Below are 24,693 nucleotides of genomic sequence, written 5' to 3' on the forward strand. Positions count from 1 at the left end.
ATAACATTTATTTGGCTGCCCTGTACTTTTAATTCACCAAGGGCAACAAATCTTAAGCTGTTGTCTCATATGCAAGAGTGACACCTGGTGCACCATATCTTGGGTGACTAACACCAGCTGTCCATCAAAGGATGGACTTAACCTTCATTAATCAGGTCACATTAACAGATGCGAAACGCCACCAACAGCACCAACTGCACGCGCCCAAAATTTTGAGACGCAATGCAATATTGACAATAAAAATGGCCAGCCTTGCAAACCTTGAAAATTGCAGCCAGATGCTAAGCAGGTCCCCCAGTGGCCAACGCACAGCATGTCACCAGGTCACACCTTGCATCTTCCTTGGGGAACCTTGTGGAGCGCTGAAAACATGGCACATGAGATTAACACAATGCCAGGATATGGGAGCGGACAAGCACACATACAGGAGTTGTGCTACTACCCACAAAGCAACATTAGTGACCATAATACTGAACCACCACAAATGTAGATTTCTGACAAGGAACATGCAAGATGCACACAACTAAATGCACAAGAATACAATGTTCCAGGCAAACTATTTGTGTCAAGAGAGAAAAATTCCCAGGTAATGGAATAGTAAACGTACACTGCTCACATAAAAATCTAATTCAAGCATAGCAATGAGACCTACATATAAGAGAACATGAAAGCCTTACTTGAGGTTGGAAGCACCAGCACTGCATAAATGCTGACAAATGCTGACAAATGCACACAAAAAGCGAACACAGAAACGAACTGAGTAATTTTTTTGGAGCACACATCACAGAACAAAGCAAAAACAACTAGTCTTCATTTTATCTTAAACAATTAACACTACTTCTAATTACTGTGCTAAGCAAAAACAAGAGTAAACTAAATCAACATTTTAATGTTTCATAATGTTACACAAGGTTTAATGTTACACAAGTGGTCACTTATAACTATCTAGTGATTGGCTTTTTGTTTAGGCAAAAACGAAAAAATTTAACAAGACTAATTCCTTGTGCTTGTGGAAAAGGGACTGTGTGTGGCAGTCATGAAAGTGAAGCTTCACTGCACTTTTTAAGTAGCATCCGACCATAGTAACATGTCAATCAACTAAAAGTTTACTTCGCACAGTATAGGGTGCCGTAAGAACATTCAGTTGTTCACAACAAAAAGTATGCTAGCTCATACAATGCCACTGAAAGCTGCTGCATTAATTACACACCAGCATTACAGGATATGAAAGAAAGAAATAGATAGCACAAATGTAACATTGTGCTTTTGTTCTTTGTTCAATCCGTTAGAGCTGGTAATTGTGTTCACTATTCACGAAACCAGCCAGCCAGCCTTTCGGCCTTGCATACAGTACTGAAGCCGCAAAGTTCAATAATGGCATCCTCACACCAGGCACAGTAGCGTCGAACACACAACTGACCTGTTCGGATGGAACTTGTGATGAACACTCATGCCGGCTCGCACCAAGAAAGCAGCCACCAAGATGACATCCAGCAGGTAGCAGGCAGCCCCACACGCGGCGCGCAGTGTCAGGGGCTCAAGTCAGCTCAAGTCGGCACCAGCCAGCTGCCAGCTCTAGGCGCATGCACCACACTACTGCGATGCCACCGCGGTACAACCACACACCCCCAAGTCAATCCCGAAACTGAAGGCTCGGCTCATGTTAATTCAACACACAACAGCTTCCAATCAACACTCACCAAGTTAAAATGAGCTTAGAATAAGGGCCGCAATGTCAGCATACCTTATCTTCACTGCTTGTGCATTCGAGATTACCACATATTTTCTCTGTTGCTGCTATTGTATAACTTAAGGAACCTTGTGGCTTGCTGAGAACAACTTCAAAGCGTACAACTTTAATCTAAGATCACATTTGTTCACAACACAGCAGATATACAGCCAAACCCACTTATAACAATATTGAAGTGCCATGGAAATGCCATTATTATAACCGAGTCGTGCCTAAAAAAGAAAAGATGACAAACTCTACAGCATTTATTTACAGCAATGACTTGGAGGGGTTTGATTGTTCTAATGCCTGTAAAAGCTCGTTCATTCAAACTTCAGGAGACAGGAAAAATATTCAAATCATCGAATGGTCCTGAAAAACCGACAAGAACCAATTGCATCACGGTATATTTGTTTGGTGAAAGACTGGACAATGTTTGCTTGCTTTTGAAATAAAAACGGCGCGATGATTTTTTTTTTACTTTTTATAAATGCTTTATTGCATGCATACTGTCGGGAGCATCAGAGCAGAACTGCTCAAAAGCCTCCCCGACAATATTGTTCACGGTGCGATGTTGCGCAAGCGCTGGAGCTCCCCCGCGTTACATCCTCACAAGCCGCAGCGCTGCGTGTGAAGAGGGTTCACTCTACGAACCGCGAACGGCACGTGACGAGTGCACAGTTTCGGCGCACTGGAAGAAATGGAGAGAGAACCACGCAGATGAATGCAATAATCGGCACCCGAAATGGCACGCAGCAAGGCTCGGCTAGCTAGCTGCTACGGGTTTGCCCGAAGCTACATGGTCTGACTGATTTCAAGACGGGGCCGTGCGTTTGTCGTCATGCCTGGCATTGTACACACGTCTCAGGTGCACGGATGATTCTGCAGCATAGAATTCAGGCTTGAACAGGGCTATTTAGTCGATCGCTTGCTGTGCCAGTCATACCTGGACACAGCCTGCGTTCGGGAGCCCATTCAAATTAACCAGTGTGAGACCCGTAATGTCCGAATTAGCGATGTGTTCGATGCCACAGACTTACATGGGCGTTGGCCAGGACTGTGCTAGCAGTTCGAATTATACGGATTTCCGAATTAATGTAGGCCGACTTACTAGCTTTTACTATTATATTACAGCTTGCAAAGGTTCCTGTTCATTGCTGTCCGCACCGGTGACAGCTGCCATGATCGCCTCATCGGTGAGGTCTTAATTTGTCATGTGCATCGTCAGTATGCAAGAATTCTTCGACTCGACACACCGAATTCATCACCGTTCGCCGATGACCAAAGCACCGTCATCACGGCACCGGCGGAAGCTTCGCGCGCATCCGAGTCACTGGCATCAAAGCCCACTTTCCGGAAGAAATTCTTGCAGGAAATCCAAGGAGCGTGCCGAACCAAGGGTTCGGTGACAGCTGACAAGAGAAAAACCACGCTAGCAACGCGTGTGCACCGCACCGACTGATTGGGAGTACACATGGCACGCGATGCCAACGCGGCAACGCAGCAGTTCGCCTGACGCGGTGACGCCTGCCCTTGGGACACGTGAAATCTGCGAAGCGGAGATAGTGGCCAAGTTAGCAAGAGCAGTGGAAGATGGGACAACACACACACTGCCGGTGCCAGCTGTAGTTCAGAATGAAAAAACAAAGAAAAACGCGCCGGCACGTTTTCTTTCTGCGAGCAACGCGCCCCTCAGAAACGTTAATAATGGACTGCTCCACCAAGGTTTCCTACCATGCATCCATGCTATCCAATTTCTTCTCTGCATGGGCCTTTTGCAAAGGGGAGCGCACCCATCGTTTCTCCCACCTGCGTCGCCGCAACAAGCGAACATCCTCGGCGCGCCCGGTGGCGGTGTCTTCAAGTGTGTGGTCGCGGGTTCTTTCGCTTTCGCGCCGTCTCGCGCCGTCGCTGCGCAGGCGCGGTCCGTCGGTCAGCTCCACATACGCACGCTTTTGTGTTGTCAGCGTGGTTTGCTGGTGCGGTTGTAGTGTTTCCATATTTTTGTTTCTTTTATGGTTGACACTCAATGAACAGATTTAATAGTTATAACCGATAATGTGCTACGACAACAATGCTATAAGCGGTTTATTTTACCACAGAACACATGGTAAAGCTGACGGTGCCGCGACTGACTATTGTTATATCCGATATATTTTTATAACTGGTATTGTTATAAGTGGGTTTGACTGAACGTGCCATTTCATTCAGCCAATACAAGGAAAACCTTTTAGCTAACTATGGACTTCAAAAGAATTTATTTGCTGATTCACACATATTCGGCTGTATCCATGGCTTAGGTTGCAGAGGAAATGGCTAAAAGATACTTATCCATGCAACGTAAATGTCTTCTCGGACGTGGCTATATCCTAATTAAGAGCAAAAACATGTTAATTGTAACCTGCAGGCATTCTTCCAAAGTACATGAGTTCAAAGACATGCATAGAGACAATAAATGAACTAGAAAAATATGCAAAATGCCCAAAAGGAACGTTTCAATGTGGATGACAACTGAACAAATGTTAATTGCTCTGACCAAGTATATTACGCCCACCGAAAGGTTTGAAATGCTTGTCAACAAAATCAAGAAAGTGGTTGAGCATGATAGCTATCTTTGCATTATAAGGCCTGAAAGACTGTTCAGCATCTTGGGCAGAAATTTGTGCACAAACATAGGAACATCGACCATGAAAACTGACAACTTCTGCAGACGTGAAGAGAAAATATTTGTTTTCACAAAGCGGCAAAAAAATCATCACGTAGGCACTGACATCCACTAGACATGGTTTCCGAATGCTATTCAAGAGCTTTGCAACGTCTACAGTCTTTTTGGGCTTGAGTACGACGTGTATAAAAGCATAGACCACATGGAGTAAAAGAAATAGGAAGTCTGACCATATGGAATCCCTTCTGGAAGCACACAAAAAAATTCAGCTGGCTCATCATGATGAATATGAATTTAACACTGTACAAAAACAGCAAAATTCTCCCAATGATGCTGCTGCAAGAACCTGCATCACTGTGGTATCTAAAAACGATTAGTATGTTGCTTTTTAGTTCTGAAATGCTGCCAAGTCTGTCCTTCACTACATTTTTCACCATTCCATTTTAATTAGACCAACTCATTTACTGCAGGAAAGCACAATAATAAATAAACAGCGCAAAATTCACATTACCCAAAAGATTCTGAAGCTGTACAAAAGAGCACTGCAGATTTCACACAAGCTTGTACCACCGGCATTTAGTTAACCAGCCATTTTTTTATGCTTCAGCAAATTGAATTACATGGATGACATGAGAATGACATGAGCGCCTTGGTTTTAAGTATTTGCAGATGAGCTAGCTAGAACAGAAAGTTAATGCCCCTGTTACACCGGGAACCTCAAGACCCATTTGATCAATGACAAGAGAATGTAGTGGGGTCAACCAATACCACAAGACAAGCTTCAATGACCACTAAATACAACTGTGATTGACTTAGTTGAGGTATGAGAATGAACACTTAGGTTTCAAGGGCTGTAGGAAGCGACTTTGCAATGATGAAAAGCAGCGTGTGTCCGAAGGGACAAAGAGGAAGGCGCACTTGTTTGTAGCAGTTTCTCCAGCAAGAGACGAGCACATCCAAAATGAACTGCACAGCATAGCCTAATTAATGTCCCACCATCATGGTCTGTAGCTGATGAGCTCTGAAGTACAATCAAAATCAATACGAAGGTGATCACTTTAGGTCAAACCAGCTCTGATAAAGTGCTCTACCACAGCTTGTATATTTGCATGACAACCAAACGAAATGCACGAGATTAGTTTGCTTCTTTGTTCTTGTATCCTAGGACCCCCTCCACTTCTTGGGAGAATGTCGGATCGCCTTACCAGAAAAATTTTTTGGTTGTCTTTAGGCAGCAAAGAAGTGGCCACCTTCAAATTTCATCTGTACATGAATTTCATCTGTACAATCATCTGTACATGTACAACTCTACCACTTTCAATGAAAGCAGTGTTTTCTTCAAAATACGCTGCATGCATTCTTACCAGAACTGCTGCACTTGGAGACATGCATAGCACTGCATCAATAATATATACAGAGTGGCAGCGACATGTTTGCAGGGCCGTCAAGAATGTGGTGGCCGCAGGCTTCACAGGCACTGAGATTTCACATGTAGCATGGATATAATAAAGTTTTATTAAATGAAATGCTCTGTTTGGATGAGTCCGAGCCTGTATTTGCAGAGAGAAATAGATTCTCACTTTGCTATGGCCAGTTAACATTCCCAACCCCTTCAAATGCACATCATTTTATAGAAAAGTGCTAAAATTAAATGAAAAATTGTACATCTTTACAGTCCTCAATAATTGTAACTATAAACTCCCGCTTAACTCCAAAAGTTTGAAAAGGAAGCAATATGTGCTAACCATATGGCACACACAATATGGTTCTAAAGCAAACCAAAACTGCCAGCAATCTTGCACTTTGTCGTGAACAAAATAATCTATGCCGAGTTCTTAAAACAATGCTCACCCTAAATGCTCCGCAGTTTCCAAATGTCAACGAAGATAAATTTGAAGGTTTAATGGCACCAGGATGAATAAAGGCTAGAAGGCACAAGAACTAAGATGCTATATTTTTAATGCTAATCAAATTTAAATCTGAGATGGTGAATCTCTAATGGCATTAAAGCTTCAGGCTTAATACCCACTTTGTTCATGTTCATGTGCACCAGTTGAACTAATTGAACTGGTTCAAGGCAGTTCAATGCCTTCTCTGTTTTTAGCCAGAACCAGTTCAGCACTGCCCATACAAGCTCAGCATAATCTGCCCCGCAGTTTTAGGCACTGTTGTAAACCCAGTCTGCGCGACGCATGTGCTGGCCTGCAACGTACAGCACTGCCTGCCGCACCAGTGAAAGGCACAGTGAAGTGCAGCAACGGAACACACAGGAGTGGGAACACAACAATGGCGCAAGTACCAGCAGACCTGATTGCATTTTGAGTCACCAACAGAGACACATGGCATAAGTGGCATGGAATGCAAGCTTCACTATGACTGCCCAAACCACAGGACATTATATATGCAGCGAGTCCTAGTCCCTCCTGATTCACAAGTGGCACTGAGCCACCTGTGAACTATGGCACCATGCCGGAAAGCAGAGTCTCCGCTCCTGTACATTTTCTCTAGAAGTGCTGCACTCCTGAACCCAGTTCAAGAACCGCGTGCAAATCAAAGCAATGCACAATGTAAAAAATGAGAAGGGAGAGAGGGCATAGGGAAGGAGGGAGAGGAGTGTGCCATGTCCAACCTTGCTCGTTCTTGCCCAGGCCCTGTCCGGTCTTCCAGCCATGTCGCAGCAGCAGCTGGTAGCCGAGATTGTCCTAGGAGGTGCAACCCCGCAGGAGGGGATAAAGGAGGGAGGAGCCAAGTAGAACCAACACGGACAAGCGCCCCCAGCACGCCCAGGCAGCGGCCACCACCAGCAGAGACGGCAGCAGCCCTCTACCTCATACCTGCCACTAGCGTGCTTGGTTGGGCAACGGCAAGGGGTACACACAACACACATACACGCTTGCGCTCACTTCCAAAAAGGACGGGCCCCCTCCCATAACTGCTCCCACGGGCACAGCTGCCTGCCAGGCCACAGGCACAAATTCCTTGCCAAAAAAAAATAATAATAAAGCCAAGGGCAGACATAAGCATAAAGAGCTTTGCAGCAGGTAGCAAAGCACTATACCCTGCCTGTGCTATACAAAAAAACAATCACACTAGTTTGCTATTGGTATACTTGCTGAAGCTAGTTCCTATGCTGCTCAGAGGTTGAATACATCACACACCTAGTTCAAGCTACATTGATGCCAGTGTTTGTCAACACCAGGAGCAAACAAGACGTCTGATACATGTAGAACAGCATCCCTAAGCACTCCATGCTCAAAATGTGAGGACATGGTGAAGTGTTATAGCAATGAAGCCAATCTGGTAAACTTACTTCTGTATGGTTATGAGGGCTTGAAAAGATGTTTTGCTAGGCACAAAGCACTGCTTCTGCATTTTTGTGGAGGATGCAATCAAATAAGGAATGGTAGAATGGTAGAAAGAAGGGAGCAGATCGTCACGGGGGAAAAAAAGAAGGCATGAATGAGTTTGCAAGTGCTATCAGGCAATGCCAACTACAGCTAACAATGTGTGAGCCAATTCTGAGCTGGGATCTAGCCATCATGCAACTTCAAAGAGTACTGTCTTGGACTTGAAGGCATGGGTACAGCATGATAAAAGAGCAGCATAAACCTACCTGGAGCACTCGTAGAACACACGACAAACTTATCATTTGCCAGCCCACGGTGTACTTTTTTTGACACAACATACACTGCGTATTGCTGCTTGATGACGCATGAAAAGACGACTACCATAGGTATAAATCCCTGATAGAGTGAGTGAGTTTTCTGTCGTTTTCCAATGGATATGGTTCTTCCAGACTTTCTTGAATAAATTGTGCTAAATCATTCTTAAAATAATAGTAAGGGCCACGTAGTCCTAGAGAGCAGCCAGGCCTGGCAACGCTGCCCATGGGAGAGCAAGAAAAGGGAGCCAGTTCCACCACTAGAGCATGCACAAATATGTACTACCAAGGACAAAAGTATCTAAGACACTCGGAAGGCAATTTCAGCAAACAGATACCATGTCTGCCAGCGATTAAATCATTTCTCTACACAGAATAAAGAATGAGAGTGACTTTCACCTCCACAAGTGTGGCGTTGATCAGGCGGCTAATAACAGAGCTACTGTCTTGGTTTGTGGCTCACACGTCCTACACTCCCTGTCAACTTTCTGTGGCTCTGCGGCCAAGGCTAGGCAAGAGAAAGAGAAAGGCCTCTGTCCCCATGGCGTGCAGAGTGGGCCACATCAGCCCTAGCTAAGCACAAACAATGAAAAATCCACTCCCTGTGACACAAGGGCAAAGGCTGCCTCCTTCCCTTTCCTGCCTAGCCCTCGCTGCAGAGCCACAAAGTTGACCGGGAGTACAGACTTTTGTCCCTGCCTGTACACATATATATATGACAAAGAAAAAAAAAAAGAGATGCAACCTCAAAGCTCACTGGGGCAAGTTTATGCTCTCACAAGCAAAACTTGAGATGTAAGATAATGTCATGTTTAGTGTGTGCTGCCTTCAGCATGTTAAAGGGCCTCAGAAAGGGACTTTCAATAAAGTGGCGATATGGCTGGGATGTCAAAGGACGTCGCTTCAGAATTATCCTCCAGCAAGAATTTTTTTAATGAATTTTGTGGAAGCTGAGTTATATGCACACAAAATTTGAACTTGCGTGTCCTCACGCCTTTCCCTCTCCTCTCGCAAGTCAAAACTGCCGCCGGCCCCCCACCCACTCAGTCCCTTCCCTACCTCCGCCGGCTACGGCACGCGCGGAGTGGCCGCGGCCGTGGTAGCACGTGACTTCTGAAAGAATTAAGCGCTGTGAACCAATAATAACCCCCGGCTACTGACGTAACTTGCACGACGTGACGTTGTATGCCAAGTTTCGCGCGAAAGCCCGGCACCGCGCGCCGCCGCAAGGTGCGAAAGCTGGAATTTTTAAATATATATTATAAATTTCAGGCTCGCTTTTGAGGTCTTGTACGCGGCATGGACGCTAGGTGGCCTGTACTCTACACAGTGCAAGCATTTTAAAACCAAGCTCAAACACCCCATTCTGTGGCCCTTTAAGCTACCTGTTGCATCTTTCAACAGACAGTTCGCGGACAATAAATAAACCATAATTAGCTAATGCTACATCAAATGCAGTGCTACTACAGAAAGTTTTTGTGGCGTTTCTAGCAAGTTCATATCTAAGCTGCCCTGCTGTTAGTAAAAGGCAAACTTGTTTTTCAAAAGGTATCACTGCTAGAAACTTTCATACACCTCAACTAAAGGGATAAAAATAACAGCAAAGACTTTGCCTGTCCGCTAAAAAAATAACGACCATGAAAAACAGGCTTCCATGATAAACAGACATCCTGCAGGCAGATAGAAAACCTAAACCTGTGGTTCTTAGACTACATTGTCCAGTACAAGTGCATCTGTTTTCCTTTTATCTGTGGCATCCTTCCCCCCATCACCGAAGAAATTAAGCTGCTGAGAGAAATGCTTAAAGAGCCAGGACTAAACTGCAGCTAAACACAATGGAACACAAATGACATATTGAGACCACCTCTGCCAGCAAGCATTAAAATTCACCTATAATGGTTGAGCACACGAAAAATGTACTACATATTAAAAGTTGCAAGTTAGCCCTAATGGGAAAAAAAGCTGCGTAGTCAGTAGTTCCCTTTAAGTCAACATATCAATTCACATTACATACTTCAAAGTAACTTCAATATTCAGATGCATAACACTTCATAATACCAAATAGAAAAGAATGCACAGAGTCGATCACACTTGTCTAGAGCGCCTTGAGTGGTGTGCTGTGGAGCAAATTAAATCTTATCGCAGCTGCTTTGCAGGGGATAAGGCACTGGTGCCTGCGCGGTTCACATGTCTATTAGGCTGCTCTCCAACACAAATATTATCAGTGAAAGTCAATACCTATTTCAGAATTTCGCTTTATTTCCACCGGGAGGCACCGCTCGACTCTAGACAAGTGTGACAGACTCTGTACAAGAGGACTGCTATGCTATTTACCTGTACAAAAACAAACCCTGTGATGAGTGTGTTACACAGCCTACTAAATGGCTTGTAACTACTTAATTTTATTGTTCAGAGTAAGTCAAATTGGTAGCCTAAGCTGCATACCTTAAACCCAAACAGTCATCATGACAAGTGTCACACAAGATTTTAGAAAGCATGAAGCAAAACGTGCCTCATACCGTAGGTGCTCTTTTGTTTTACAATATCTCAGGCCAAAACTGAAACCTCGCAGTTTAATCAGTACATAGATTTGTTGCCTATCTTGAGGAAAATATGGCAAAAAAAAGGCAAAAAGATGGTGCAGAATCATGGTAGACACACCGATCCCAAATCTGCCTCTGTCTAGCATTTTTAAACCTTTTCTGACGTAAGTGCTTCCATTCTAAATCAAGAAGGCTAGGTTTCCTTAAACTCACCACAGATAACAATGCTCAGATATTGTAAAACCAAAGGTAAATGCATAAACATGAGCGATCTGCATTTACCGTAAGCTTGCAAAAGAAAGGGTCGTAATTATGATACAATGATATCGTTAAACATGCTGCTTGGCACAAGCTCTGTGCTCTATGTGTGGCTCCAATGAGTGATGGCACCTGAGCAAAGCTACACATTTCATGTCTTAGTACTGGACACCTTATCTCGGTAACTTTCTCTTACTAACAAGCCTCACCACTTTTGGGAAACAGTGCAACACTGTGGGGCATGCTGAATCACAGCTCCATCAACATGCGCAAATTAAGCATAGAGAAGTAATTTTTACCTGTGTAATTGGCTCAGCGAGCGAAGACTGTTCGAGCTCGATGAGGTTGTCATCGTAGACATCAACCCCTTTGCCCTGGAAGGACAAGGCAGTACCAGTGAGTACCTCTATTTCTGTAAATATGCTCGCATCCAACATAGGTTTAATTTCAAGGTCATGTACCACTTGCAGGTTAGCTGCCAAACTGCATGGGACCATTTTATGCCTTCAACTGGCAAATGCATACAGGCCACTTTTAAGAATGCTTAACTCCTTGCTCAACAAGCTATCAACCAATAGGCAAAGCATGCAGTTATATCAGCCGAGACAGGTAGGCATGCACTGCTAGGCTTTGATGGCAGCCCTGAAGATACAGCTCGCACAGCTGTTGGGACAACTTCAGATAAGCTGTCCCTATGCGATAGGTGGGCAAGGGCTTTCAGTGATTACTGTGACAGTGTGGTTCATGGACATTTGATGCACAGTGAAATTTTGTTTCTTTGAGATGAGAATGTAAGTAGACCAATACCATCTACAGTACACTGCGATACTCACTCCCCTCCACAAAACAAGGGGTGTGCGAATATTTGAAAACTTCTAATAGTGCATCGCCTATCCTCCTATTCGAACAAATAAAATAGGGTATGTTCAAAATTACTCGAAATGAATCGAATATGACGGAACGTATAGCGCTAAGACACCAGGACGAACAAAAAGACAACGCGAGCGCTCGTGTTGTCTCTTTCTTTGTTCGTCCTGGTGTCTTAGCGCTATATGTTCCGTCATGGCAAACCAACTCGCCCGAACAGCCACTCGAATCGAATATGTTCTAAACTTCTCAAATAACTGGCATGAAGTTCGAATAAGGCCTACTATATTTATCGTTGATGGCTGTCCCAAAAACAGGACTCGCACTGATGCCGAGTACCATTGTGCCGTGATCAGTATCCGTGGGATGGTGGGATGTAGGGTTCTGCGCCACGACGTGGTCCATTTGTGTGGTGGCATTAAAAACATTACCTCTAGCACTGGATGACACGGCAGGGCTCAGAAAAGTTCAGCAAACCTTGCCTTGACACCCGATCTCAGAGCCCAAGGCCAATAAGTAGATGTCATCCATTCCAGTTTCTCTTTCGTCAACAAGAGCAAAATGCAACTGCCCTATACGTGTCACTTGATAGCCATAGAGTTATACTGGCTTCGTGTTGCAACCCCTTTGTGGAGATTAGTGTTCCACCTTTTAGTTATAACACCATACCGCAACACTTTTGCTGGCGCTTCAACGTATCACACAAGTAGCGAATATTAACAGAAATATTTGATTCGTATTAGATTTGGTTCTATCAGTATTCGATTCATATTCAATTCGGCTTCTAATTAAACTGTTCGTATTCGATTCGGTTTGAAAGAAATACTATTCGCATACCCCTACACAAAACAAAGAAAATACAGCTATCCTTTTAAGAGGAGGCACTCTAAGAAAAACACATGAAGTTCAAAAATTTCGCAAACAAAAGTTAGTCATCCCACATTGCGAGCCATTTCCTCTTTTCAGCTAGTTTCCAATGGAAAAGAAACTTCAAAACAACACGGATCCCGAGACTGAAACAAGCGAGCAAGAGTTCACCCAACACACACTCCACAAAAACTCAGTTTGGAAAACATTCTACACTGTTCTCCCTCTTCTGAAAAGAGAGATAATAGTTAAAGGGCGGTCTCATTACAGGAGCTGCTTCTCTTGCAGGTGACAATGTGTAAGGCACGTGTAAGGCCCGTGTAAGGCACTGCAGAAGAATTGGGTGATGCTCCTTGAATCTTGAGCTCTATGTCTAATGGCTCTACAACTTTTCAATGGTAGTTTCCTAATAGTGTCCAAGGTTTCTGAGGCAGCCGGGGTAGTGATGTTAGGCCGCACTATGTTGTTGGTGGAGAGTCCATACCTGATGCATTCTAACAGTGTGTCACTAACTTCTGTAGATACCTCGGTGGATCCTACATGGAAAATTTGGAGAAAACTAAATCGCATGGGTAAAGGGGAGGAAAAAGAGCATTCTCCTCATGACCCATCTTCCTCAGCTGTTCATCCGGTACTGACAATCTTAAAGGTCTGGAAGCAACAGTGTGAACACAGCCATCACTTTCTGGCCCATAAATAGTTCTGCAGGCAAAGGCTGTCTTTTTGTGTGCAGTTGTCGAGTAGTATCCGAGCTGGTTGATAAATGAAATTGAGTCTGCTATCTTCTTAACAAGTGTAGCAGGTAGGGATGGTTGGCAAAGCACAGAGGTGCACAGCGCAAAAGAAATGTCATGCTTCACTGTTTCTCTTGCACTACGCAGGTATAGACCATGTCTTCAAAAGTCTGCACTAATTCAGAATCAACATTCAGTAACATCACTACATGCAGGATATGGCGGTGTGCAAAACTGTTTGATTCCATTCTGAAAAAAAAAAAAAAAAGCTATATTACTTTCACAGACAACAGGGTCCCATAGACCAGTGGTTGAAAACAGTGGAGTTGAGGCTGGAATGGCTTCCATCCATTTACAGAAGGCAAGAAGGCATCAGCCTCTCAGGCCCCTTCAACGTCACTCAGAAGGCACAACCATACCTTATTTGGGAGAAGCCAATATGTTACTGGCACTAGTCAAGCTGCTCCCTGATGCTTCTCACTGACAAACTACAAAAGTGCAATCCCCCTTCATAGAAGGCTATCAGATATGGCTTCTAGTCTATCTGCAGCCTTTATTTTTGTGACACCATAGGGTCCTTTACCAAACAACTGAGGGACATCAGGCTGTAAACTCTAAGTAGTTACAACTCTAGGTCCCAAAAGTAGGCAGTGCTTCTGCCATCTGACCTCAAGCTAAAACAGAACCAAGCCCACAAAGGGATCCATCACAAGTAAAAATATTAGGTAAGAATATAGGCTTCTCGAGTTTATAATATACCATAACAGCAGCAGATAACAGTAGCTCTTCAATGCAAGAAAACTTTTTCATGCCCTGCACGGTCAGGAAAGGGGGATAGAGATAGGTTTAGGTTTATGGGGTTTAACGTCCCAAACTCGAACTATGACAGACGCCGTAGTGGAGGCCTATGGAAATTTCGACCACCTGGGATTCTTTAGTGTGCACTGCCAAACTCTAACTATGACAGACGCCATAGTGGAGGCCTACGGAAATTTCGACCACCTGGGATTCTTTAACATGCACTGACATCGCACAGTGCACGGGCCTCCGGCATTTTGCCTCCCTCGAAATGCGCCTGCCGCGGCCGGGATCGAACCAGAGTCCTTCAGGTCAGCAGCCGAGCACCATAACCAATGAGTCATTGCGGCGGCTGAAGAGGCCAGGGGGAATTGGCTGTCAACAGCTAATGCAATGGATGAAACACACAGACATGTTGGGGAGGGACTAGTCCCAGGCAGCTCTGCAAACCCTTGACATCTTTACCATGCTTGGAATGTGCGGTGTGTAACGATCCGAAGGTGAACATGCGCTATGAGAGACGCCACAATGAAGTGCAGCTAATTTCGTGCACAGACATCGTACAGCACACAGGCGTTTTCGCACTTCATCCCTATCGAAACACGGCTGCCATGGCAGGGATTCAATCTTACGACCGTTTGCTAAGCAGCAGAAAACCTTAGCCACTGCTCTACCGCAGCGAGTACTGCCTGCTGTGTCCTGAGTTTCTGAAACGCGGTGCTTTCATCGCCACTTCCATTTCGCCCGGGATCGGGCGAATCCCTGTGGCTATTACCATGACTCTAGTAATCGACTTGTTGGAAATTTGCACTTGTCTAGCTCCAGTATGTACCGTGCTTCCTAAATTCGATCGCAAACCCCACCAAAAATTGATCGGATTGTCCCTGTCATCGCAGGCTGTGACAGGGCGTCATCGAAGTACGATGTGGCGAAGACCACGCAAGATTGCTATTTTTTTGCTCGACGAGCTATGAAGGTTGTGTTATAAGAAACGGGCAACGGGTAAGGCAGAAACCTTCCGGAGCTAACCTTCCGGAGCTATTTTAACTTTGAGCCTTGCGTGCATATGACGCCTCAGAAAGAAACCACTGGCTCGACGTCCTGCGCTAAGACGCGGAGCGTCGTAGCCGCGTCTTAGCAAGCCATGGCAACGCGTTGCCGACAGATCAGGAAAATTTAAAAAAAAAACAAAGACGTAAATCATGAAGGTGCACATGAAAAACTGCGGTACATGAATTACTTGAGGGATTAACATCTGATAGCAAACACCGTATTTGCTGCTCCGACGATTCCCACCACGCAGCTTGGAGACCTTAGGCCTAGATCTCAAAAACAATCGGTCTGTAATAACCAGCGGTACAGCGTCAGAACGCCAGGTATAGTTCGCTACAGAATGAGAAATTCAGGTACCTGGTAATCTCGAACTTCGTGAAACCGTGAAAACTTCTCCGCCATTTGATTACATGAAGCTTTAGGACACTGCCGCACAGGAGCTACGACTGAAACCACTGCCACAGAAAAACATTCGGCGAAACACGAAAGAAAAAATATCCGACACCGCATCAACAGCGTTGCCAGGAGACGTTGTACGCACGGCCAAAGAGCGTTAATATGCATTCAACTCTCAACAACGAGTTGCTTTCAACCGCGACCTATGTATTAATAAGAAAATAGCCAGTAGTTTTTTTGTATCTGTTTACGTATACATGCATATATTGCTACTTCATAAATAATTTAACGTGCTTTCGTCTTTTCTTGCGACAAAGTTTGTTTCGTCTTTCAGTCACCTCGCAGTTATTATTACAACCAATGCGTTGGCTTATGGCTCTGATTAAGCTTAGGACTAGTCTGAAATGTGTACAATTAATTTTTCATATAATTGGTCTCGTGAACAGAAACTTTCTCTTAGCGTCGCTTATCAAAACCCTGTGCTTCTGTGTGTCCCGTATATTCGTGCACACAGGCCTCAACGCCATTACTGTTCTCGGTTTAAATATCCGCCATGCCAGTGTTTATTCGCAATATCTTCTCTTATGTGCCGTACAGTTAACCGCTGAAGTTTTTCAATTTGAGATATACTCTGCAGTCGCCCTCAGACCTTCGCTGTGTTACGGGAGGCTTGGCGCATCTCACCAGTGTCGCTCGTGCTGTAGCTTGGCATCTGACCGTGTCTCGGTACGCTGCTTGTTCTTATAACAGATACTGCATCTGAAGATTAGAAATGCGAAGATAAGCTTTATGCGATTACCCTGTGCCTAGTGCATTTTTTTCCTCTGAATTCAATTAACTTAAATTCGACTGCGTGCTTATTGTACGATGAGAAATGCGGCACCCGTCATTGTGTGATTGTCAATTTTTCCGCTGTGATAAGCAGACGCTCATTGTCATTTACGTACCTCAGAATACCCTTTCAAGCTTAGGTGCGGAGAAGGCAAAACCTGCGCTCCTTACCGCTTTGTTTTGAGGAAATCGCACCTCTGTGTGTCAAACTGCATCAGGTGGCAAACCATCAGCGCGTCTCTTTTTCATGTTTCAGGCGATGGGAACGTGATCAACTTAAGGAGGAGGAGGGAAGATAAGGGTGATGTCGGAGACTGCGCCGCCGACGCGGCCAAGGCGCAAGCAAGCAGTACCACTAAAGTATGAAGGCAGTGGAGATGACTCCGACGATGATGTGCCAAATGACATACTTGATATCGACTTTACTCCTGAGCCAAGAAGTGCCTCATCAAGTAGCTCACAGACTAGGCGGAAGCGTTCACAAGGCCAGAAAAGGCTGCTTGTTAAATTCAAAATTAAGAAAAGTGGCAGCAAGAGAGCTTATGTTGAACATGCTGAAGACGAGGATTTTTCGCCGAGGACAAGGGGGCAGAAACGCAGGAAAAAGCGGACTACCGCTGCAAAAAAACGCGCTACATCGTTTTCCCATAGGAGTACCAAATCAAAAGCCCCGGCTGCACCTGCATCCAAAAGTTACGAAAGCAGCAGCCACACTCCAAAGGGCCTGAAGAAGCAGATTGTCACGTACGCTCGAGCAAACACAGTCGATCAAGCTGCAAAGAAGTTCAGAGTACCTGTGCACAAAGTGAAGCACTGGATGAAGAGCGACCAGAATGTGCCTCCTGCCACAAAGCCTGAAGTCCAGAGCACCTGTGCCGTGCCTGACCCCTTCCCTGCTTCCTTCAAGTTGTTCTCCATTGGCGTGGCAGAAGAAAAGAGTGTCAAGGAAGCCAGCACACTTCTTTCTGTGGACGAAAGTCTCATTGAGCAATGGATAAAAGGAAAACTTGAAATAACCAGGAAGGTGAACACCAACAGCATTCCACAGTGGGAGACGGATGTATTTGTTGGTGTTCGAAGGGATGCCCTCGCAGGCCACGAGATCAGCGTGTCTGACCTGATGTTCAGGGCTGAGTCACTAAAAGTGGATGAAACAAGTGTCAACTTGCAGTGGTCACAACGATGGTGTGAACGCTTTGGAGTGCTCTTCAAAGGAACTTCCCGCCTGTCTGGGCCAAAGGTACTGAATTGTTTCATGGTTTATGACGTTTTTTTGATTATGATTATGATTTATAACTTTTTATGATGTGATTGTATCAATGCGGGTACAGTTGAGTTGTGTATTAAAAAAACTGAGAGCTTGCTTAGTCAGTGAAGCCCTTGAAGTATTTACTAAATCTTTTATTTGTTGTTTGTAGCAGTGTATAAATGCCTATGTTTATATTTATTTGTTATTGTGTCTGTGTACCTTTAGTAACGTCACCTGCTTGGACAAAACTATACAACTCACTCCTGTATGAGCCTGGAAACCAGGCTCACAGTATTGTCAAATAAATAAAAAATAAAAAATAGCAGGAGTGATTACATCTTGAAGGACTGACAGTGCTCCTTTAAAACTGGAGGAAAAAAAACAAAAAAAAACTCGTGAAAGACTGAACAAGCTATCTGACTCTGAAATTGGATCATGAATGTGGCAAATGAGTCTGAGCATAGAGAATGAGCACCTAAGTGACACTTGATTATTACACTGTCAGAGAGGTGACGAAATGTTTTAAGTGTAATCACAAGCAATTGCATGTTAAAAATGCAGTGAATACATACTTTAATAAGTCCCTGGGACAGGACAAAAGTTGGCGTCAGTGGTACGACCAAATTGAAATTGCACAAACGTGGTAACAGAAGTAGTATCCTAGATCACAAAAGACAATTTATTAAGCAGTATTCCAAACAATGCAGTTGCATTTATGCCAAAAGGGCTTACTGTACCTTTATTCTTGACATTCCGTAGACATGAAGCTTCTGTGCTTTGTAAAATGCCTCTTTTGTGCATCCACTTCAGGAGCTGAATGAGGTGACTCTGCTGCAGTTGCCCCCCGAAATGACGTGTTTTACTCCATACGTGAGGGTGAGATATATTCCTTATATATTCCTGCTCATTGAGGGTTGGGCAGCAGATTCTGGTCAAAAAAGCATTTTATTATTGTTCAAAACAAATTTCATACCTTATTCCAATCTGAAGAAAATGCAGATGCAGTAAATTGTCAGGCTAATTACATATTATGCTTCACTTTTCAAAGTTGCTTTTTCTGAGCTTTAAATGTTCATAACATTACCATGTATGCACTTGTGTTGCTCAAGACATTGTATTGGCAGTGTTGTGGGATGCACTCTATCACCAGCCGCCACGGTGGCTCAGTGGTTATGGCGCTCGGCTCCTGACCCAAAAGACGCGAGTTCGATCCTGGCCGCGGCGGTTGAAATTCGATGGAGGCGAAATTCTAGAGGCCCGTGTGCTGTGCGATGTTAGTGTAGTACATGTTAAAGAATTCCAAGTGGTCGAAATTTCTGGAGCCCTTCAGTACGGCGTCTTTCATAGCCTTAGTCGCTTTGGGATGTTGAACCCCCATAAACCAAACCAAGCACTCGTATCACCGCACATTCTGCGGTGCGATATTGGGCACTTTAGTGTGCGCTGCACCGTGCCACATACTGCACTTCTGTGCAGTACTGCAGAGCTCTGTTTTGATTGTTTTCTTATGCTCTGGACTTTCATTTTAGTCTTGTATGCATGATAAAAATGCTCACTCATTCATCTGGGTTTCACTTCAATATGTGTGAATCAGAGCTGTGGCATCTTGAAAATAAAATAGAACTACATATATTGTTTTGGATACCTATGCACTGGTGTAATTTCGCTGTGCATATAATAATCTGAAGTTTCTCAAATATAGTGTACAGGAAAAGTATGCGTGTAAGGCTTGCACTGCAGTGCCTGATTGGTCGCTTTTTCTTTTTCAATGAACAGCCGCAGCCAAAGGAGACTCCCACCACAGTTCCGTCACCTCCTGCCCCTACATCTCCACCACCCTCACCACCAACACCGCCTCCAGCATCAAGACAAAGGCGAACCAGATTTAGGGGTGCCAGTGAAATTGATCTAGAGCTGTGGACTTGGTACAAAAAAATGCAAAAGAAAGGTATGACCACTGCTGCTTGACACTTCTAAGTATAGTCTAAAGTTTAACTGCCCTGAATCTCCGCTCTTCCTTTGCAGGCAGGAAGCTCACCAAGGCTATTGTCTGCGCTCGTGCTCAGCGACTGTTCCAGAAACACGGTCATCCTGAGTTCAGAGCTGGGGATGGCTGGCACAGAGCGTGGAAGCGGCGGTGTGAGCAGCTGAATCCTCAGGACCTCTCTATCGATGAACAGGACATTGATGTGGAAGACGAGTCAAGTGCTACTTCCCATGTGAGTCTGCCAAGAACCACATCTTTTTGTTTTCGTTGACCTTCAGGTTTTGAATAAATTCGTCACTCTTTCTTGTTATTTCTAAGAATGTTCACAAGACTTTTCTGTTCTTTTCATTTTGCAGGGTCAGTCTGAGAGTGTAGACGTGGTTGGTGAGAAGCCAGATGTTGCCACAGCACCTTCTGAAGAACACAGTCAAGACCAACATCAGCAGTCAGGTGCAACGGGAGACCAAGCAGTTGGTGCAGAGCCACAGGTTCCTACCCCTGTGTCTGCCGAGACCCAGGTGCCAGCATCTTACGCTGTTCTTACAACTGTATCAGACCAATCAACGCTTCACGCTCCACCCACTCCTGAACGACGTACAGAATGCATCGCGACATCGTCAAGCCAGCCTGCACACCCCTCTGTAACACCTTCTCACCACATGCATCCTATGACAACATCAGCACAACAGCCAACGCAAGAGGTCATCAACAACGTGCAGCAGCACCACCAGCAACACCAGCAGCCAAGTGTACACTTGACACCGCCAGTACTGGACAGGAGCGGCGGCCATGGTTCCACACTCTGTAGCCCTCATTATACTCCTCTGTGTGCCCAATCCCAGCATGGTCAGCATCCAGGCCCATCGTTTCCAGCACCAGATATGAGTTTGGATTCTCAGCGTCTCTCACGCCCCTTTTACCAGCTTCATCAAATGACTCCACCAGTCCAGAACAGTCACATGTTTTATGGCTCCTACTGGACTGACCAACCTCACATGCGAGGTGGCGACCTTCATAAGAGTGATGGAAGGCAACCCATTGCTCCACCATTCTATGACAGCTATGTCAACTATGACCATGGTATGACTCCAGCATGCACTTTGGAGGTGTCCAACCAGCCTTACACAGATTATGGACAGCCATCAGCTCCTCCTCCCCCTGTTGAGAGCAGTAGCAACAGCAACAGCAGTGCTCCTGGCCAGAAGAAGAAAAATGAGCGATATCTGCCTGACTTCAAGTTACAGGTTGTTAAGTATGCCTTGCAGTCGACCTTCAAGAAAACTGCTGAGCATTTTGGAGTGCATCACTCAACTGTGGCCGAATGGTGCCGGGACCGAGAAAAGCTAGAGCGACTGTTTCCGCAGGAAAAGGGCTGCCTTGTTAAAAACACAGAAACTACCGCTGTGTCTCCAGCAGAGCAGATGTTTGTAACGTGGCTTACCGAGTGCAATGCATCAGGTGCCAAGCTGGATGCCGCGCAGGTCAAGGAGAAGGTCAAAGAAATCATTCGTTATTTCGGAGAAGACCAGGTGAAGGCAAATTGTAGATGGCTGTATGTGTGGCATAAGAAGCGACTTGAAATGGAGCAAATGATTGAAGACCTTCCTGAGCTGCAGTCAAGCTCTGGGAAAGAGTTCCGAATTGCCTTCCCTCCGGCTGTCAAACTGGAAATTGTGAAAGTGGCAGAGCGGCTGAAGTTTAGTGAGGCATCCAAGTACTTCCAAATTGATCGTAACAGCTTGTCAGACTGGAGCAAAACCCAGGACAAGCTCAAGGCGATGGTTAAGGAAGGCAAAGTGCGAAAGAAAGAAGTTTCGAAAAGTAAGAAGGCTTTGGAAGCTGAAAAGGAAGTTTATCAGTGGTATCAGCAGTGCAGGAATAATGGTTACAAGCCAGGACCCAACGAAGTGCGTGCCAAAGCAGCCGAGACATACCGCAGGTATGGTGACACAACAATGAAATGCAGTATTGGCTGGTACTCCAGATGGTCCCGACGCTTTGGCATACAACTGCGATATGAAAAAGATGATGAGATCCTTGAGTGGGTCCTGGCACAACTAGAACAAAACCGCAGTGTCACGCACAATGAGATCCAGACTCAGGCCATAGCCACTTTATCCCAGACAAGGACAGGCTTCAAGTGTTCCGCGGGCTGGCCCATTCGGTTTTGCAAAAGACACCAGGCACTCTTGCAAAAAATGCCCATGCTGGACACTCCGCTGCCAGCAGTGCTTGAAGAGAAGATATCGTCTTTCCGTCAGGAAGTCCAGAAGCTGCAGGAGCAGTTTGGCGTGACTAGTGCAGCCATTGGCGCCATGGACGAAGTGCCTCTCTATTTCTCCTCTGGTGCCGGTGGCGGTACAGGGAGCGGGTCACTGCTGGTCCGTCGGTGTGGTTTTGAGCAGGCGCAGGCTATTGTGTTTCTCTCCTGTCTCTCTGACGGTGGTGTTCTGCCTCCACTCGCACTGCTCAAAGGTTCCAGCAGTGTCTCGGAGGTGAATGGCATGTTTGTCCTTTGCCAGGAAGAAATGAAGGTCGACAGAAGCACCGTTGAGTACTGGGCAGACCGAGTGTGGGGTCGTTATGTGCCGTCACCTAGCTTCCTCTTCTTGGATTCATTTGAGCCACACAAGCAGTTTGCGGCCTCAGCCAGCAGCGACATAAAAGTGTCTATAACGCCACCTGCTTGCTCCTCACAGACTCACCCCGTTGTTGTGTGGTTGCGGAGGAAGTTCCAGGCCTTGGTCAACAAAATGTCACTCGACAGGGGCTCGTCTAGAAGCATTCCAACTGTGCAAGAAATGCTGGAATGCATTGCTGCAGCTTGGCGACATTTGCAGGCTACAAGCCATGATGCAGTGCAGAAGAGCTTTGCAGTAACCGGTGCTGTTCTTACGGGAGACCCCAATGAAGATGACATGGTTGGTAAATCGGAGCTTTTGCCCAGTGTAGATGAAGAAGATTTTGCATGATATAAGCATACCCACTTTTTTTTTCTTTTTCGTGGAAACTTTCTACTGCACATTTGTACACAGGGATCCAGAGGCCCTCATCGATGCACTTTCATCGGCAGTTTTGCATGGCTGGAAAGTGCAAGTACTGTTTTATGTGGTTGTTACCAAACGCTTCAGAAACGTCTCGACAAATGCCATTGTGGTATAAAAAATCCTTGCAAGTAACCATTTTTGATCACCATACTGCAATTTAAATCCCCATTTGTACTGATACTTCAATAATTTATTATCATAACTGCTGACATCTCACCATCTGAACAACTGCCGGCTGTGAGCTTGCCCAAAGTAGAGCCCCTGCCTGAGCAAATTGCATATTCTTCTAGTACACTGCACAAATAGTAAAGGAAAATAAGATCAAACTAACAAAGTGTACGAATAGAAATGCATCAATCTTGTAACTGCTTATAAGTGGTTTGCTGAAACCTGGGCTGGTTTTCTAACGTTGGAAGCAAGTAATCACTTCAAATGATGTGGAAAGAAAATTTTAAGTACAGTCGAGCCCACATATAACGGCCCCACTTAATACGAACTTTCTCTTATAACGAACGAGACCTGCGCGATCGTCAAAATATACATTGTTTCAATGGCACAGAATCACACGTATAACGAATGTCATTAAGCCCTGCTGATCGATTACAGCGAACGGACGGCGTAAACCCGGCTCCGCGATGCGAGATAACCTGCCGCCGACCCCTTTGTGCGCCCGGCGCGCGGCATGTTTTCCCGAGGCTCATCGCAGGCCAACTGCCCGCCTCGTTTCGCGCCGCTCTTGAGCAAGCTACCCTCCCCCGGCGACCGCCTTCCAACGTCGCCCTCCCGCCCCTCCTCGCAACTCCGCTCCCCTCTCCTCACTCTTGCAAATCCGCACATGGCCTCCACGATCAACCACGCTGCCGCCGGTGCCGATCGCAGAGGCCATGCACGCTCCGTGAAGCAGGCCTTCCGTGGGAGCATAGAAGTGGCTACACTGACACTCATGGACACCCCTCATTGGTCTCTCCACTGGTGCTGTGCGTCTCTATCTTTAGCTTGATTGGCTTGATTGCCGCCTGTGCACGTTGCACAACTACCCCATCGCGCGCTTTTGTCACTCTTGTTCCCAGAACCACAATCCTCCAAACAACCAAGCAAACAAGCACTCTTGTTGGGGTGCAGACATTTCAATAGCTTCGTTCAAATCTCGGGCCCTGGTTGTAATTCGGGATGGCGGACGGGAACACCGTGTCCATTTTCGTTGTATTCAGCGTTAGAGATTATGAAAGCGGCCTGGGCGGAAGTGATGACCACTGTCGAACGGAACTGCTTCCGCAAGGCCAGCTTCGTCGACACATTGTCTGATGCCGAGCCTGATTCTTCGGAAGATGGCCAGCCCGGCGGCGATTTGTGGCAGCGCGTCATCGACTCCGACATGGGGGGGTCATGACATTGGTTCGAATGATTTTATTTCTGTCAATGGTGACGCCGACGCCGCTGAACCGTGCATGGACGAGGGCATCGTTTCTGAAGTGCGGGACAAGAGTGACGCGGAGGAATCGGATGAGGACGAAACTTTGGAGCCAGCGCCCATAAGCGCGCCTGTAGCAATGAGCTACATAGAGAGCCTCAGACAAATTGTCTATCCAAGGGCCTCGGCGATAGCATGCTTCTGCTTTAAATAAACTGGAAACCTCCCTCATTGGATCTGCGCTGTAGAAACAGACGTCCATCACGGACTTTTTCGCACAGAAAAAATTTTGTGTTTTGACAAGCAACTGTCTTTAAAGCTGTGGTCCACTTACTACGAACTTCGGGATATAACGAACGGACGCCGCGTGACGCTCATGTTCGTTATAAGTGGGCTCGACGTACATGGAGGAGCAGCTTGTGTATGTTCATAGCCCTTCACCCCTTGTAGTTTTGCATTACTTCATCATCGTGGAGCGTGCACAAAACCTCCTGTATATATATATGACCTTTAAGATCAAACTATCTTGTTATTTATACTTGTCATACATAATTTCACAGTTCTGTAGCAGCGAATAAATATATTTTATACTGACTA

General features: G+C 45.5%; 2 protein-coding genes across 3 annotated transcripts in view; one reads left to right on the top strand and one right to left on the bottom strand.

The window, feature by feature from the left end:
• Positions 1 to 15,687, bottom strand: part of LOC144093640 (uncharacterized) — a 40,881-nt gene extending 25,194 nt beyond the window's left edge. Inside the window, exons 1-3 of one of the 2 annotated variants that reach the window (XM_077627223.1) lie at positions 15,533 to 15,687; positions 11,156 to 11,230; positions 7,024 to 7,096 (exon numbers count right to left, since the gene is read on the bottom strand). In XM_077627223.1, coding sequence (XP_077483349.1) covers positions 7,024 to 7,096; positions 11,156 to 11,230; positions 15,533 to 15,685 — 301 coding nt within the window. In that variant the 5' untranslated portion in view covers positions 15,686 to 15,687. Of the gene's footprint in view, positions 1 to 7,023; positions 7,243 to 11,155; positions 11,231 to 15,532 lie in introns of both variants that reach the window. The other variant, XM_077627224.1, reaches the window with a different exon arrangement.
• Positions 15,688 to 15,879: 192 nt separating this feature from the next.
• On the top strand, positions 15,880 to 24,691 carry LOC144093641 (uncharacterized). The gene is made up of 6 exons (XM_077627225.1): positions 15,880 to 16,297; positions 16,659 to 17,642; positions 18,462 to 18,527; positions 19,428 to 19,599; positions 19,677 to 19,870; positions 19,995 to 24,691. Exons 2-6 carry the CDS (start codon positions 16,707 to 16,709, stop codon positions 22,608 to 22,610), a joined length of 3,984 nt encoding a protein of 1,327 aa, XP_077483351.1. The 5' UTR covers positions 15,880 to 16,297; positions 16,659 to 16,706; the 3' UTR covers positions 22,611 to 24,691.
• Positions 24,692 to 24,693: the final 2 nt, after the last annotated feature.

This window comes from Amblyomma americanum, chromosome 6 (genome assembly GCF_052857255.1).
Source record: "Amblyomma americanum isolate KBUSLIRL-KWMA chromosome 6, ASM5285725v1, whole genome shotgun sequence".
In the NCBI taxonomy this organism is placed as follows: Eukaryota; Metazoa; Arthropoda; class Arachnida; order Ixodida; family Ixodidae; genus Amblyomma; species Amblyomma americanum.